A 17,894-nucleotide genomic window follows, 5' to 3' on the forward strand; every position below is an offset into this window, starting at 1 on the left:
TTCTGGTCCGTTGTGGAACAGGAAGTGGATCAGGAAGTAAAGTTGACCTTCAAATTAAAAGAAGCTCTCCGGTAAAATAACATGCTTGTGAAACATTTTCTTGTGGCGGGTGGAAATTCCGGCTCATTTTCCCAAGTTTTCCAGAACCCCCCCCCCACACACACACACACACTTCCATATGCAAAATGCAAATACTGTGTTTATAGCACACTACCACTACCAGCTGTACCTAATATTTTGATGACCTTAAGGGAGCAAAATCGAGGGCAGCAGAGATGATTCGGAAGACCCCCCCCCCCCTTCCACCCCGCCACTTTACCTCCCTTTCAGTTATCGCTGTGGGAGAGCCGACGGCGTCTCGTTGCGGCCGGTTAGCTATGCGGCGCAGGCTGTTTATAGCTCAGCAAAACGCAGCGCTGCTGCTGGTCCCAGTTACCCCCCCCCCCCTCTCCCCCCCTCATCACATCACGTAACACATACACACACACGCATGCCACAATCAAAACCTGTGATTATAGTCACTGCAGCACACACACACACACACACACACACACACACTGTAATTAGATGCAGTGACGCACTGCTGTGTGGCACACTGCACGCTCACCACAGTATCAGCTCATAAATCCTACATGCTTGAACACACCACGCTACTTTTGGAACGTCTGGGCTTCTTGTGCCTATCTTTGGGCGGCACCGCCCTTTAGGGTCCATTTCTTTCAGGACCGTAAGGAGCCCATTGGTTAGAACGTCAGGATTTCACGATACTGATACCGATTCTGATAATTCAAGAGTGAAATAGACCGATACCGATACCAATATCGGGATCCCATCGATGAAGTGTAAATATACAGTAAACCTCGGATATATCGGATTCAATTGTTCCCACTGGTTTTGTCCGATATAAGCGAAATCCGTTATATGCGTATACCGGAAAATGTCCGTTTTACGCATATATGGGATTTATATCCGGTATATGCGTAAATGGGATTTTATCCGTTATAAAAAGGCACTTCCTTGACTATGTTTCCAATGTACCTGGACGCGCAGGCAACGCTGCAAACGCTGCAAATGACGTCGTATAGCGGCCTGTCACGACTCGGCGAATCGGAGCGCCACGATGCGGCCATCCGATATATGCCAGGGAAATTTCATGGAAATGCATTGGAACGGGACTGGAGATTTTGTCCCAAATAGGCGAAATCCGTTATAAAAAATCCGATATATGCAATGAATTTTTATTGGAAATGCATTACAGAAAAATCGGTTCTTTTTTATCTGTCCGTTGTGAGCAAATTTCCGATATATCCGAGTCCGATATATCCGAGGTTTACTGTACTACTGTTTTAAAGACACAGTTACAGATACAGTCCCTTTACCCTGATATCGGTCGATACGTACTTAGAACTCATCGTTACAAAAAATGCTCCATGTTGTGTTCTAGTTATACCAAATGCACCACAAAAAAAATCAGCCACCCGAAAACGCCACACCGCTACAACCCGTTTGAACAGTGCAAGACCTCCATGGCGTCACACCGGCTGCTCGGAGCATGCGCCCAAATACAGTACACCTTGCTGGGCCACACCAGGAAGCAGGACATTGTTAGTATCAGTTTAAAAAAAAAAAAATGATACAGTATTATGCAACTCTGGGCTAACGTCTACATACAAAGCTACTGTACACCCCCGCTAATACGTGCTTCAACGTCTTAGCTAGTTTCACCGCCATTTTGTGGCCATCAGCAAACTTCTGGCGTAGTTCTGATTACACATTTAACCTCTCTTCTTGGCAGGATGAGTGCAAATCTGCCATTTTTTTTTCTTTCAATCTTAGTGTTCCTTGGATGTTCCCATTGTTCCGAGTATTCCTCCACGCAATCTGTGCCGTGGAATCGTTACGTGCCGCCAAAAGCGGCGCCACCAAGCCGCACGCAGTCCTTCGTCGTCACTAAGGAGAAGTTAATCAGGTTGGGTCTTTTAAAGACATTCTGGAACTTTATGTTAAAATGTATAAGGATGGTAAAATCCAGCATAATAATGTTCAACTCCTGCACCGGATGCTTGTTTTCTTTTTACGCTTGCATGATCATTTACTTCCTGTAATAAGATAGGTTCAAATAAATCCACTACATAGGAATATGATGACACCGGTTTGCACGCCATTGGACATTTTGAGCAATCCATACATCTCTTAGGCCTTTTAGTGTATCCACATACATACAGTGTGTATGCATGTCCGTGTGGCACCACAAATCCCACCGACATCCCACCTTTTATCGTCTTTCTGGGGACATTTTGACCGCTCCGTACAAAGAAAACGTTCCAATGACCTCCTTTCACCTCGTCGCACCCTGTGTGTCTCGGTCCTCTCTTTGTGTCGCACCACTCTTGACGTCCCACCTTGATTGTGGGACCATATGTTGTGTACATTGTGTGTGTATATATATGTGTGTGTGTGTGTTTACATGCTGCACATTTAAACACAGTCTGAATCCAAGTCTGAAAATAGACAAACGGGAGACTCTCAGCCGCCGTATGGCCTGGATTTAGATGAGTGCTAACTGTGTGTGTGTGTGGGGGGGGCGTGAAAAAAAAGGGGGCCCCCCAGGGGGTGACTTCTGGACTTGCCTAAAGGGGCCTAGGAGGGAGGGAGGGGGGTGGGATGTGTGTGTTTATTTGAGTGTGTGTTTTGAAAGTCACGCTGAGTCTAGATAAGCAAGATGAAAGGAAAGTGGGGCGAGGATTGGGACACTGTTGGGGGAGGGGGGGGGCACATATATGTGGAAATGGGCGGTGGGGCGAGTTGATGTTTTTTTAGGTTGTTTTTATGACGTTACATAACACCTTTTGCAAGGCGTTATAAAGCTCTGGTGTGTGTGTATGTGTGTGTATGTGTGTGTCTGGTTGGTTCCCCCCACCGACCCCCCCAAAAAGATGGGATTCTTTACAAAAGGCAAAGGTTGCCCATAGCAACTGCCTTCATTGTGAAACCCATGGATGGCACACACACACACACACACACACACACACACAGGCACACCTCTTCCCACCAACTCATGGGCAACTCAAGGTGCACACAGCCTCTCAGACCGGGGAGTGGGGGTGGCGGGGTGGGGTGGGGGGGTTGTGATGGACCGGCGGCGCTCAGGTTTCCAGATTCCATTATGACTTTATTGGCTTTTAAAGGCATCGTGTTTCCTGCGTCTGGAGCCGGAGTAGGAGGAGCTTCTGTTTCATGCTTTGCACAATTAGCATCACACTAGCTAGCACCCCCCCCCCCCCCCCCCATCAGCACCATGGCTACACCCCCCAGGAAGGGATTTAGATTTTCCAGGGAGATAAAGTGGTGCCATTGGGCGCTTTTCCAGCACCTGCAGGAAAGCTCAGCCCTTCTTTTGGTGGGGGTGGGGGGGGCTTTTCCTTGTCTATTTGGCAGCGGAACATTGCACCAATTAGTGTATATGGAGCTCCACAACAGATACATTGTGCATAGAGGCCATCTTAAGTGACAGTTCTGCAACGGATCACAAAAAAAGCGCTTTCATTAATCCTCGTCCGCACCCTGTCTAAATCATTAACAATAATGCGCTTTTCCACTTTATTCCACTTAATTGTTTACTGCAGGCTCTACCTATAATAATAATAAAATAATAATGCTACTCTACATTTATAAAGTATAATTTGAACATTTTTAACAGTAATGGTCCTATTAGTTCAATCAAAGCTATTATGATCATTTTTGCCCCTTTGTATTGAGCTATGGACTTCTGTTCCGCCTTTAGGCACGCCCACTCCGCTGTGATTGGTCCTACTCATCGTGACACGCCCACATAAGGAAGTCCCAAACAATTCTCTGAAAACTAGCATTCAGAGCCATCCCAAACTTCTTTCAAGGCTCACTTCCAAATGTACAAACCTCATTATGTGAAACTTTGGCATGATTTAACACCAGAATACAACATTATAACTATTTTTATAGGTCAGAAAAGGGGAAAACGCGTCATAGGTTATAGCTATGGACTTCTGTCCCGCCTTTAAGCACGCTCACTCCGCTGTCATTGGTCCTACTCATCTTGACACGCCCACATAAGGAAGTCCCAAACAATTCTCTGAAAGCTAGCATTCAGAGCCGTTCCAAACTTCTTTCAAGGCTCACTTCCAAATGTACAAACCTCATTATGTGAAACTTTGGCATGATTTAACACCAGAATACAACATTATAACTATTTTTATAGGTCAGAAAAGGGTAAAACGCGTCATAGGTCCCCTTGAAGGATTCTGTCGAACGTTGAATCCAGTGTTGTCAGGACTGGCGTGCAATACTTGGCCGCAACCAGAGGAGGTGCTGTTGAGTTAATTTGTGACGTCAGCTATACATTATTTAATGTTGAATGGTACAAACAGTGTTGTGCAAAAGAAGTTAAAATAATTATTAAAAACATATTTGAAATAAAATAATTAACACATGTTATTTGAGATATTATATATAATAATAATAATAATATTTTTCAATAATAATAAAAAAATAACAATTCCTTCTGAGGTTCTTTTGTACATTATTTCCATCCATGCAGTTTCTATATGGCTTGTCCAAACGAGGGTGGCAGGTACGCTGGAGCCTATCCCAGCTGTCACAGCCAATGGCAGTAGTTTCATTATCATCTCCTACATTTCTGATAAATGATCCTGCGCCTTTTGAAATAGTTAAATACCAAATACCATGCATTATCCGTATAGCTGGTATTGCTGAAGTGGGAACATGGCCGACATGTGGGGGCGGGGGGGGGGGGGGGTCACGGGAAAGAACTTGATGAATGAAGACGAGTCAAGCTGAGCGAGACGACCCCCGACGCTGAGGGACGAACCTTGAACCGTCACAGACTAAATCTCTGGGCTTGACACCCCCCCGCCCCCGTCCCCCGGGGGGGCGGGGACTGTTATGTGAAGTAGATTAAGGGGGAATGATTAGTTGTGTGGACGCCGGGGATGGTGAAGGACAGGCAGCCATCATAAAAAAAAACAATAAACAGCCTAGCGTGGCATGTTAGCATTAGCACTGTGGCAGTCCAAATTCATGTTTTTAGCTTTAGCGCCATTAGCTCGTTTTCTCGTGTTATAATGCACAGAAAAAGGAATATGTGTTCATGTTTCATGTAAGGATCGGGAATGATGAATAGCAATTTATCTGTTGCGGTCCAAATGAATTAGTGGTGGGCCTCCACGAATAAATGAATGAATGTATGGGAAGTTGAGCTAACCGAACAAACTTAGCTTTGTGTTATTATACATATTGCTTTAGCTTCAGGCCCCCGGGCCACACTTTGGACATGGTTAGGAAAATTGTTGGGAAATAAAGCAGCACAAGTTTTCGTACATTTCATTGAAAAAAATGAAGCGGGGGGGGGCACGACAAATTTGCAAATACCCCCCGAGTTCAAAAGGTAACGTCGTCTCCTCCCTGACTGAGCTTCACTTGTTTCCGACTAAACGGAAGCTCCTCTCTTTCTCTCTTTTTCTTAAGCACTTTGATGTCCCGGCGCCAAAATCCCGCCGTTAGATCATCTCATTAGCCACGCGTCTCCTTGGCGGCCTCCTGGAGAGCCAGATGTGGCGTCCGCCATGATGCTTCCTCTGCGGAAGCCTTTGTCCGCCGTGAAGATGACCTTCTCTTGTATGTTCTCTCGCAGGGACAGACATGGTCGCCTGTCGATGACGAGGGCTCGACGGGAGACGACTTCTACGATGACGAGGACCTCTACTCGGGATCCGGATCTGGATGTAAGTGTGTGTATGTGTGTGTGTGTGTGTGTGTGTGCGTTTCTTAAAAAGCCAACAGCTGCTGGCTTTCAATCTGTTGACCCCAAAGACCTCAGCCCCCACTCCATTGCCAAGCACTCTTCACACACACACACACACACACACACTCAGTGTAAACACGCTACTCGTCGCATCAATCAGGTTGCCATGAAGATTTATGGAAAACACCCGCAAACACAAAAACACGCCCTCGCAAACAAGGAGCCCGACCCCCTCCTCAAAGATCTTATTTACTGTAATCAGATTAGAGTCCACACAGATTAGAGCATCACACGCACGCAGGGCGCTCCTACCTAGCTAGCGTTTGTGTGGCGTGCCTAGCAATTAGCCGCTTAGCCCAGATCACATGGACGTAATTGGGCCTGATGTTCTCGTCGTGCTGTCGCCATCTTGGTTAAAGCCCCCACCACACTGAACAACATGCCGGAATGAAAAAGTCGTAATAAATTTGGCTCCTTTTTTCCTTGGCGGTATGATGTGGTGAGAATGGGCCAATTGGGCGTCAATGGTGACGTTTCAGTGGGCGGGTTTGGTTTCATGACCTCTGCACCGTCCACGCCGACGGGGACTGGTGGGCTTACCCTGGCTCCTTTTTTCCTTGGCATATGAAATCATGTGACAAAGGCAACACGTCATAGGGACGTTTCAGCAGCAGCTGGCTGCATTTGTTTTATTATATATATATATATATATATATATATATATATATATATATATATATATATATATATATATATATATATATATATATATATATATATATATATATAATAATATATAATAATATATTATAATATAATATATATGTGGGTGTGTCAAGATGAGTGGGACCAATAATGTATAGCCAACATCACAAATTAACTCAACAGCACCTCCTCTGGTTGCGGCTAAGTATTGCACTCCAGTCATGACAACACTGGATTCCATAATATAATATATAATATAATATATAATATAATATAATATAATATAATATAATATAATATAATATAATATAATATAATATAATATAATATAATATAATATAATATAATATAATATAATATAATATAATATAATATAATATATATGTGGGCGTGTCAAGATGATTGGGACCAATAATGTATAGCCAACATCACAAATTAACTCAACAGCACCTTCTCTGGTTGCGGCCAAGTATTGCATTCCAGTCATGACAACACTGGATTCCATAATATAATAATATAATATAATATAATATAATATAATATAATATAATATAATATAATATAATATAATATAATATAATATAATATAATATAATATAATATAATATAATATAATATATATGTGGGCGTGTCAAGATGAGTGGGACCAATAATGCATAGCCAACATCACAAATTAACTCAACAGCACCTCCTCTGGTTGCGGCCAAGTATTGCACTCCAGTCATGACAACACTGGATTCCACCTTCGACGGAATTTTTAATAATATATATATAATATCAGAATATTTGGAATGATAGGCGGCACGGCGGTCGAGTGGTTAGCGCGCAGACCTCACAGCTAGGAGACCCGAGTTCGATTCCACCCTCAGCTACTTCTTTGTGGAGTTTGCATGTTCTCCCCGTGCATGCATGGGTTTTCTCCGGGTACTCCGGTTTCCTCCCACATTCCAAAAACATGCTAGGTTAATTAGCCACTCCAAATTTTCCATAGGTATGAATGTGAGTGTGAATGGTTGTTTGTCTATATGTGCCCTGTGATTGGCTGGTGATTGTACCCCGCCTCTCGCCCCAAGACAGCTGGGATAGGCGATAGAAAATGAATGAATGAATATTTGGAATGCTGTTGGAATACTCTAAGAATATTCCGGATGCAGTCCAAATACCTTTCCGATGCCGTTTGATATTTTTAGCATTCCCAAACATTCAGGCCGGTTATACAAGAATCGGAATACACTTCAAAAAACCAGGAATAATCCACAAATTTTCATTCCACTTTTTTCCCAACTTTGCTAAGAATTAGAAATAGAAACACACATGACAACCCCCCCCCATCCAACCCCCCCCCCCCCCCCCCCCCACGGTGAAGATAATTACAGCGAGCAGCCGAAGCGCCGCCGTGCAGTCCAAAACAGCCGTGTGGAAAATTGTTTGGCCTCATACGGCGATACGGATCTGTGCGAAGGCGGCGTCTGGTTTTCAGCGGGCTCCATTGTTGGCGTCCATATTGTAATATCCTCTCCCGCTCCTTCACGCCGCGGCGATCCCGCGTTCAATTTGCTCGTCTTTCAAGCGCGTAGCATGAAAGGTGGCGTGATGGAAGGAGAAAATGAAGCTTCACCTGTTGAGCTTTTCCTTTCAAATCTTCTCCGCAGTTCCTGAGATCAGCATGAGGCCCACGGCAGGGGGCGTGTCCTTCACCACGGAGGAGCCCGTCCCACTGTCCACCACGCAGGCCACCAGCCCCGCCCCCTCTGCCGCACCCGCGGCCGAGCCGAGCCCCGACCCCGACCCGGACCCCACGTCCGCCGCCCTCATCACCACCGTTGCAACCCCCGCCACGTCTGCCGCCGCCGCCACCTCCGCCGCTACCACCGCGCTCCTGCTTACCGAGACGGACGGCGAGAGTGGTGCCTTCTGGGAGAAGGAGCTGGAGCTGGAGAAAGAGCGGGAGAAGCAGCTGGAGCGGGAACGGGAGCGGGAACGCGAGAGGGAGCGGGTCCGGGAGATGGAGCGGGAACGCGAGAGGGAGCGTGAGAGAGAGCGGGAGCGGGAACGAGAACGTGAGCGCGAGAGGCAACGAGAGCGGGAACGAGAGCGAGAGCTGGAGCGGATACGGGCCGCCGCCACCGCCCAAACCACCGCCGCGCCGAGATCCTCACCCGCACTTCCTGCTGTGACGACATTCCCGGAGGAGAGCGCGGCGCCCTCTGCCGGCACGGATGACCCGAGCTCCACCCAAGAAGAAGAAGAGGATGTCTACCTGTCGCCTGAACCCACGTCCCGTTACCCCGATGTGGAAGCCACCACAGAGGAGGACACGCCCATCACTACCGCCGAGCCCACGCCGGAGCCCACGACCGCCCCGCCCACCACCACCACCCTCGCCACCACCAGCACCACCACCAAGACCAGGTTCCCCTTCAGGCCCCGCGTTCCTGTGACGACCACTCGCAGGCCACCGCCGCAGAAAAGCACCCGCCCACCGCAGACGACGACGACGACACAGGTGAACGCACAGACATCATTCTCATGTGTACTCGTACCTTATCATGCATACTCATGTGGTCTCAGGCGGAATCATACACTATCATGCGGACTCATGCTTATATGATCGTATGCCTAATCATACATGATCATATATGATCATACATGATCATACATACTCATGCGATCTCATGCTTACTCGTATGTTCTCATGCGTAATCATACATTATCATGCATACTCTTGCGGTCTCATGCATACTCAAATGTTCTCATGCCTAATCATACATAATCATACATGATCGTGCATACTCATGCGGTCTCATGCGTAATCATACACTATCTTGCAGTCTCATATGTTCTCATGTGGTCTCATGTGTACTCAAATGTTCTCATACATGATCATACATGATCATGCATACTCATGCGGTCTCATGCGTAATCATACACTATCTTGCAGTCTTATATATGTTCTCATGCGGTCTCATGCTAACTCATATGTTCTCATGCCTAATTATACATTATCATGCATACTCATGCGGTCTCATGCGTACTCAAATGTTCTCATGCCTGATCATACATTATCATGCATACTCATGCGGTCTCATGCGTACTCAAATGTTCTCATGCCTGATCATACATTATCATGCATACTCATGTGGTCTCATGCGGTCTCATGCGTAATCATACACTATCTTGCAGTCTTATATGTTCTCATGCGGTCTCATGCTAACTCATATGTTCTCATGCCTAATTATACATTATCATGCATACTCATGCGTACTCAAATGTTCTCATGCCTAATTATACATTATCATGCATACTCATGCTTACTCATATGTTCTCATGTGTAATCATACATTATCATGCATACTCATGCGTACATCAAATGTTCTCATGCCTGATCATACATTATCATGCATACTCATGCGGTCTCATGCGGTCTCATGCGTAATCATACACTATCTTGCAGTCTTATATGTTCTCATGCGGTCTCATGCGTACTCAAATGTTCTCATGCCTAATCATACATGATCATGCGGTCTCATGGGGTCTCATGCGGTCTCATGCGTAATCATACACTATCTTATATGTTCTCATGCTAACTCATATGTTCTCATGCCTAATTATACATTATCATGCATACTCATGCGCTCTCGTGCTGAACCATTTGTTCTCATGCTCACTCATACATTCTCATACTTATATGTTGCATACATGTTATCATACATTCTCAGGCATTCTGATTCATACACATATATTCTCTGGCTTACTCATGCATTCTAATGCTTACACATGTTCTCATGCATACTCATAAGTTCTCATGTGTACTAGTGTTAAATGTTCTGGCATACTCGTATATTCTTGTGTTCTCATGCGCACCCATACAGGCGTATGCAACCGCTACATGCGTAGTCATACATTCTCATGTGTACTTGTACGTTATCATGCGTAGTCATACATTCTCATGCATACTCGTACGTTATCATGGGTAGTCACACATTCTCATGCGTACTCATACACTCTGATGCGTACTCCTACACGGCCATGTGTTTTATGCATACTTATGCATACTCCTAAGTTCTCATACCTTTTGTTGCCTTCTCATGACACGTTGTTGTCCAACATTCTCAGGAGCCACAACATGTTGCCACTAAACACAACTTGGAGCAAAGTCCCAGACGAGGCCTCAAATAAAGTCATTCCTCCACAACGGAATGTTCATTTCAGGCCGCAACTTGACATCAGTCTGGTGGTTTGGTAATTACCTCCCCCAAGGATGTTGTCTGATGTTACTGCAGCTTATTGCGCAACTTTCCTTAAGGAAGCTACTTTATATCGTTACAATTTTACATTTTATTTTGAGGATTAACAATTACAATAATAAATAAAAAATAATCATCTAATATATAATATTTTAGGACTTTTTTAAAGAACAATCGGTAGTTTTTTTTTTTAGAATGAAGATTTGATTACATTAAAAAAAATACTTTTTGAGTTCTAAAAACATTTGCAAATCATTCATTCATTCATTCATTTTCTACCGCTTTTCCTCACGAGGGTCGCGGTGGGTGCTGGAGCCTATCCCAGCCGTCTTCGGGCGTAAGGCGGGGTACACCCTGGACTGGTCGCCAGCCAATCACAGGGCACATATAGACAAACAACCATTCACACTCACATTCATACCTATGGACAATTTGGAGTGGCTAATTAACCTAGCATGTTTTTGGAATGTGGGAGGAAACCGGAGTACCCGGAGAAAACCCACGCATGCACGGGGAGAACATGCAAACTCCACACAGAGATGCCCGAGGGTGGGATTGAACTCTGGTCTCCTAGCTGTGAGGTCTGCGCGCTAACCCCTAGACCACCGTGCCGCCCCATTTGCAAATCATACGTTTGTTAAATTCGATTTTTTATTTCATTTTTTAACCAAAAATGTATGAAGCGGCAGAAGTCGAGCCAATCCGGATCATATCCAGATCGCATTTTGGAACAGTGTAGACAGCCATCCGGGTTGAGGTCTCCACTCTTGCTGCTAACCTGCAGTTCTTTATCAATGAGACTAATAAGGTGATTGACAGCAAAGGAGGTGTGGCTTGCTAAAACCCTCCTGTTTTAGCAATAATAAAAATTTTAAAAAACGACCGAATCTGGATTGCCTCCATGGTAATAAATATGTCAGCAGGCTAACCCTGTGAAAGTGGATACATAAGCATATTTTCCCTGCAAGCAGCCAAGCAAGTCTGGGTTTTTTCTGGGCCTGGGCCGGTCCCGGCAGACCTCAAATATATAGTTTGATGTGACGGAGTCGTCTCTGTCATTACCCAAAGCAGCTGTGCACACTCGCCGTGGCCCAAAAGTGCACAGTGGCACCTTTTTGTTTTGGCGTCGTGCTCTTCTGAGGGTCTCCGGTAGCGTTTAAAAAGTGACTTTCATCCGTGCGGTGGAGTTGTTAGCGCTTTGTTGCACAATGGATGCTGCTGTGAGCGCTAACTAGACGCACGCACGCACTGGAATCAAACCCTGATTGATTTCTTTAATGGCTTGGCGCGGGATGAGACGTGTTTGTTGTCACCACAAGAATGTTCCATTAATAGAACAAAGACTTATTTTGCCAATCAAAAAACCGAACAGGGACTTTTGTCATATACGGTACCAGAAGCGAAACCTGAGCTCGGCTTTTCCACGGAGTGGCGCTGACTTTGATGACTCAGCATTATGTTGCACAAAGACGCCGCTTGTTCCTCGGTGGCGTAACGTAAACTTCCTCTTTCCCTTCTCAGTCCCGCGCCGAGGAAGGCAACAACGAGCTGGCCGCCGTGGGGCCGAGCGGGGACTTTGAGATCCGCGAAGACCAGCGCAACGACCTGGGCCGAGGCCTGGCGCCGGAGGACCCGGATCTGACGGGCAACACGGTGGACGGAGGAAGCTCGGCCGCCCAGCTGCCGCAGAAGAACATCCTGGAGAGGAAAGAAGTCTTGATAGGTTAGTCTGTTTGACCTTCTAATGACCTTCCTCCTGAGTCCCCCCCCCCCTGTCCTCTAAACCAGTACGGAACCGACTTTCATTAGCGCTGTTTCCCATACATTTGTACAAGTAGCATTTGTACCTGGTCGGTTTGAGAATAAGAACATGTAGCAGGAGGGATCAGTGTAGCTATCTTAGGGTAAAAAAGTCGGCTGGTACCAAAGGGGCGGAGCCACATGCAATGCTTATAGTTGAGCCCACATTCCAAGCAGATCGTTCCCAAATGGAAAAGTAGCTTTGTAGAAGTTTCAAGCTCTTCTAGGGTTCCTGAGTCCCATCTTTGCCCCCCCCCCCAACCGCCTCCCATTCCTCCCTCGCATCCCAAAAAGAGGAACCGGTCTGACCTCTTTGTCTCTCCTCCAGCCGTTCTGATTGGTGGACTGCTGGCCTTGGTTTTTGCTGATTTCCTGGTCATTGGTAAAGAGCAGGAGGCAGCAGACTTTAGACTAGACTGCAGTAGATTAGAGACACCTGGACTAGACCTGACTAGATTGTGTGTTAGGAGTTTTCTCCTCATGTGTCAGCGTGTGGTAGTCACGTGGTTGGTTACTGGGTTCACTGGGTTCACTGGTTTCTATTGTTATTGTCACATTGGGGGCATAATAACCAAAATTATGCTAACGCCGTTAGCGTTACAAACAGTAGCATAATGTAGCATTATGATATGATTCATTGATTTTTGAATGATGGCCTCTCAGGCGCCCCCCCGACCGGGGGCCCGCCCCACTATTTGAGGAGCACTGTTCTAAACCAACGTGAGTTTTATGGAAGTGTAAGAAGTGTGGCGAGAAGTCATAAAAAGGCTCAAAAGTTTGCGGAACGCCCGGCTGGTGGACGCCATGATGGAACAAACACCTCCCACACGCTGAGCGAGCGGACAAAGGCTCCCTTCTTTTTAGTTTCGTGTACTTTCTCTTGCTATTAGATAAGCACACGTTCGAGTCCCACATGCACCTCCTTAGTTCTGTGTGTGTGTGTGTGAGGTCACATGACACGTCCAGACGAGCGCAAAAAAAATAAAATATCCGCTGTGTTTTCTTCTTGTGTTCCATCAGCGGTCATCGTGGGCGGCGTGGTGGGCGCCCTCTTCGCCGCCTTCCTGGTGATGCTGCTGGTGTACCGGATGAAGAAGAAGGACGAGGGCAGCTACACGCTGGAGGAACCCAAGCAGGCCACCGTCACCTACCAGAAGCCCGACAAGCAGGAGGAGTTTTACGCGTAACCGCCGGACCAGCCGGGAAGATACTCCGCCACACGGCTGCCTCTTCCTTTTCCTCGGCATCGCTCCCACGACCCCCACCACCCAACCCCACCTTAAACACCTCCGTCACCCTCCCCTCTCTCTCCTCCGGAGCGCCTTTCTGCGGACTTCTTTTCATAAAAGTGGAAAAAAGGGACAAAAAAAAAATACAAGAAAAACGAAATATTCTCTCCAAAAAAAAAAAAAACAACACATACACATTTTTTTGGAAGTAAATGTTGTTATGAATATTCTCTTGTTCTGTATGTGATATGATTATTTTCTAAGAAAAAAAACATCAAAACACACATTTGAACAAAAAAAAAAAAAAAAGTCCCCTTTTTGTTTTTATGGAGCCAAAATTAAGAGGAGAGGTGAGGGAGGGGCAGCTTTAACCGTGCCCCCCGCCCCCCCTTCACAAACATGCACAGAGCTGGAGGTCAAAGTTCAGAGGAAAGGTGCCTTTCCGTCCTTCTGCGTAAAAACACACACACACACAAACACACACAAACACACACAGGTGGCTGTGACCTCTCGCTCTGTGCTCGGCCAAGCGGGAGACGGTCGCCGTGGCAACAGAGCAAGCCTGGTCTTGCCTGTCTGCTGTACAATGAGAAGCGGGGGACGCTAATAATCCATAATATATCAATGTTTTGGAGCCTAATAATAATAATAATAATAATTATAATACTTAAATAAACAAGAGGATGTGTATTTAGCTGTTCAAAAAAAAACTTTATATGTAAATATCTGCGTATTCTTTTCTTACCATCACTAATCATCCGCATGACTTTTTTTTTTTTTTTTTTTTCAATTTATCTGTCATCACTTTATAGAGGGGCTGTGCTCTCGTCTCACACAAACACACACAAAAACACACACATAAACACACACACACACGACACAGCAATACTGTCATGGATCAGCTTATTAATTATGGGTTTTGGTCCCACGCTCATGTTTTGCATGACTTTTGTCAAACGTGAGACGTCATGAGGACGGACTTCAAAGACCTCACATTTTTTCTTTTAAGTAACGTCGGGGGCGGGGCTTGTATGTATTTAAAAAAAAAAAATTATAATAATAATAATAATAATAACCACACCAGTGCGACTGGGCTAGTAGCGTCTCTTCTTATACTCGGTACTGTAGAACTACAAAAACATGCATGGGACTCAAAACTATACTAGTCTGGGTGTGTATTATAGTGTGTGCGCGGTGGTGGAGTGTGTGTTTACCTCCTCCAGCACGCTCTTCCACAGACAGGTAACGCACCTCTTCCACATGTGTGTGTGTGTGTGTGTTTAGTGTGCGCTAGTCCACGTCCACACGACTCTGAATGCCAGTCGAGCATCCGACGCAGCTCCTGAGGTGTCGGGGAGCGACGTCTCCTCGATTGTACTCTCGCACAGCTAAAGCTAGCTGGCTAATCTGTTACACTCAGAGTTGAATGTCTCTCTCACACACACACACACACACACACACACACACATAGACATGCCGACATTTGTCTTTCCAAACGGACACGCCGCTTCCGCACAGGCAGGAATGAGGTTAACACATGTTGTCTTTTTTCTAAAGTGACTGTCTGGAGTGTAAATGTAAGCCAAAAAAAAAAAAAAAAGACTGGAAAAGTGTGTGTGTGTGTGTGTGTGTGTGAGAGTGTGGACGACACCACTTGTATGTTTGCTGTTCTCATTCCTGTTTTTTATACATTTGCATTTTTTTAAAGGCTGAGTTTTCTGTCATTGGCTGCGTGAGTGAGAGGAGGCGGATCCTCCACGTCACCGCCCTGTCACTAATCTGCCGCTCTGTTCCAAATAAAAAGACCTGATTGGCTCATCCTGATTTCCGCCTGTTCTTATTTTACGTCCCGACCGCTTTTTAAAAGTACGTTTGGGAAGGGTTTCCAATGTGCGGCACTGGAGGCATTTACGGCGCGTTTTTTATTCATTCATTCATTTTCTACCGCTTTTTCCTCACAAGGGTCACGGGGGGGGGGGGCTGGAGCCTATCCCAGCTGTCTTCGGGCGTAAGGCGGGGTACACCCTAGACTGGTCGCCAGCCAATCACAGGGCACATATAGACAAACAACCATTCACACTCACATTCATACCTATGGACAATTTGGAGTGGCTAATTAACCTAGCATGTTTTTGGAATGTGGGAGGAAACCGGAGTACCCGGAGAAAATCCACGCAAACTCCACACAGAGATGGCCGAGGGTGGAATTGAACTCTGGTCTCCTAGCTGTGAGGTCTGTGTGCTAACCACTCGACCACCGTGCCGCAAATTTTTTTTTATTTTCAACTTATCTTAATTGAATATAACACTTTATATATTTGCAATATTATAAATGATATTGTATGATTGGAAAAAAATGAGAAAATGTGTTAAGACAGAAAAATACCCTCTAATACAAAGAAAAACTTCATTTTAGTAGAATAAAGTTGACATAAGTTATGAAAGGGGCAGCACAGTCGACGAGTGGTTAGCGCGCAGGCCACACCCGAGTTCGATTCCACCCTCGGCTATCTCTGTGTGGAGTTTGCATGTTCTCCCCGTGCATGCGTGGGTTTTCTCCGGGTACTCCGGTTTCCTCCCACATTCCAAATACATGCTAGGTTAATTAGCCACTCCAAATTGTCCATAGGTATGAATGTGAGTGTGAATGGTTGTTTGTCTAGTATATGTTTTTTGTTTTTTATCTCCTGTACAGCGACCTTGGGTGTCCTGAAAGGCGCTTTTAAATAAAATGTATTATTATTATTATTATGTGTCCTGTGATTGGCTGGCCACCAGTCCCAGGGTGTACCCCGCCTCTTGCCTGAAGATAGCTGGGATAGGCTCCAGCACACCAGGAACCGTCATGAGGATAAGCGGCAAAAAATGAATGTTATTCATTCATTTTCTTCCGTTTATCCTCACAAGGGTCGCAGGGGGTGCTGGAGCCTATCCCAGCTGTCTTCAAGCAAGAGGCGGGGTTGAATGAAAGTTATGAAAAATGTTATTTTTTAATTCTAAATATTTCTTAGAAAATTAGCTTGTTGAAAAAGTTATATAAAAGTTGTAAAATGTCATATAATGAGAAGAAAATTTACAAGAAAAAAGTTGAAATCATCGATAATTCCTTTCATTCATTCATTTTCTACCACTTTTCCTCACGAGGGTCGCAAAGGGTGCTGGAGCCTATCCCAGCTTTCTTCAGGCGAGAGGCGGGGTTGAATGAAAGTTATGAAAAATGTTATTTTTTAATTCTAAATATTTTTAGAAAATTAGCTTGTATTTATTACATTATGTAAAAGTTGTAAAATGCTGTATAATGAGAAGAAAATTTACAAGAAAAAATTTTGAAATCGTCATCAAAACAACCAAAAAAAATATCAAAAATTGAAAAAAAAACAGCTGTAATTTTACAAGAATAAACTCTCAATATGATGAGGCAAAATATCCTTTTAGATATTTTATTCTTTAGTCGTAATATGAGAAACATATTCATCATAAATTTTGGCTGGACTTCATTTTTGACTGGCAAAACATGCAACAAAAGAAAGTAATTATTATTTTGATGCTGAAGCAAGAACCCTGTTGATTTTACATCATAATGGGACCCGAGTAGCTTCTGGGAAAAAAAGTCTAATGGCTTTTTTTTTTGTCAATATTACCAATCCGAGTTCATTTCCAGCCATGTTTACAAGATAACAAGCATTTATAGCAGCATAAATGCCGTCACGTGACAGAATACTGTTAATTTGGGCTTTACATCCGGCCCTTCTGGCGGCTTCCTTTCTTTGCAGCATGTTTCCACTTGTCAAAAATGGTGGGCGCCGCCAGTGAGACGCAGCAACACGTTCTTGAGTCATCACATTAAAATGTATTTAGGAAAATGATTAGATAAAGTGTCAGCGTGGGTGTGGGAAAGACAGCTTCTTCTCGACGAAGAAGGAACTCAGTCACGGAGGCCAAAAGGTGCGCCGATGCCAAGCACAAACAGGAAGCCGGGGGGCGGGGGGTGTTGTGTTGTGTGTAAGCCCCCGTTCAGCTCCCTGAGTGCGCCATCTGGTGGCCGAGAGTGGACCTGCTGCACCCTAACACCTCATTAAGAAATCAGTGTGACATGAAATGTGTTTTATAGGC

The 17,894-nt window shown here is 45.1% G+C and overlaps 1 protein-coding gene across 1 annotated transcript in view; it reads left to right on the top strand.

Annotated features, from left to right (window-relative positions):
- LOC131101932 (syndecan-3-like) overlaps positions 1–15,596 on the top strand; it is a 46,866-nt gene extending 31,270 nt beyond the window's left edge. The window contains exons 2-5 of the mRNA XM_058047345.1: positions 5,690–5,780; positions 8,158–9,011; positions 12,274–12,475; positions 13,573–15,596. Coding sequence (XP_057903328.1) covers positions 5,690–5,780; positions 8,158–9,011; positions 12,274–12,475; positions 13,573–13,739 — 1,314 coding nt within the window. The 3' untranslated portion in view covers positions 13,740–15,596. The remainder of the gene's footprint in view (positions 1–5,689; positions 5,781–8,157; positions 9,012–12,273; positions 12,476–13,572) is intronic.
- Positions 15,597–17,894: the final 2,298 nt, after the last annotated feature.

This window comes from Doryrhamphus excisus, chromosome 14 (genome assembly GCF_030265055.1).
Source record: "Doryrhamphus excisus isolate RoL2022-K1 chromosome 14, RoL_Dexc_1.0, whole genome shotgun sequence".
NCBI classification, from domain to species: domain Eukaryota; kingdom Metazoa; phylum Chordata; class Actinopteri; order Syngnathiformes; family Syngnathidae; genus Doryrhamphus; species Doryrhamphus excisus.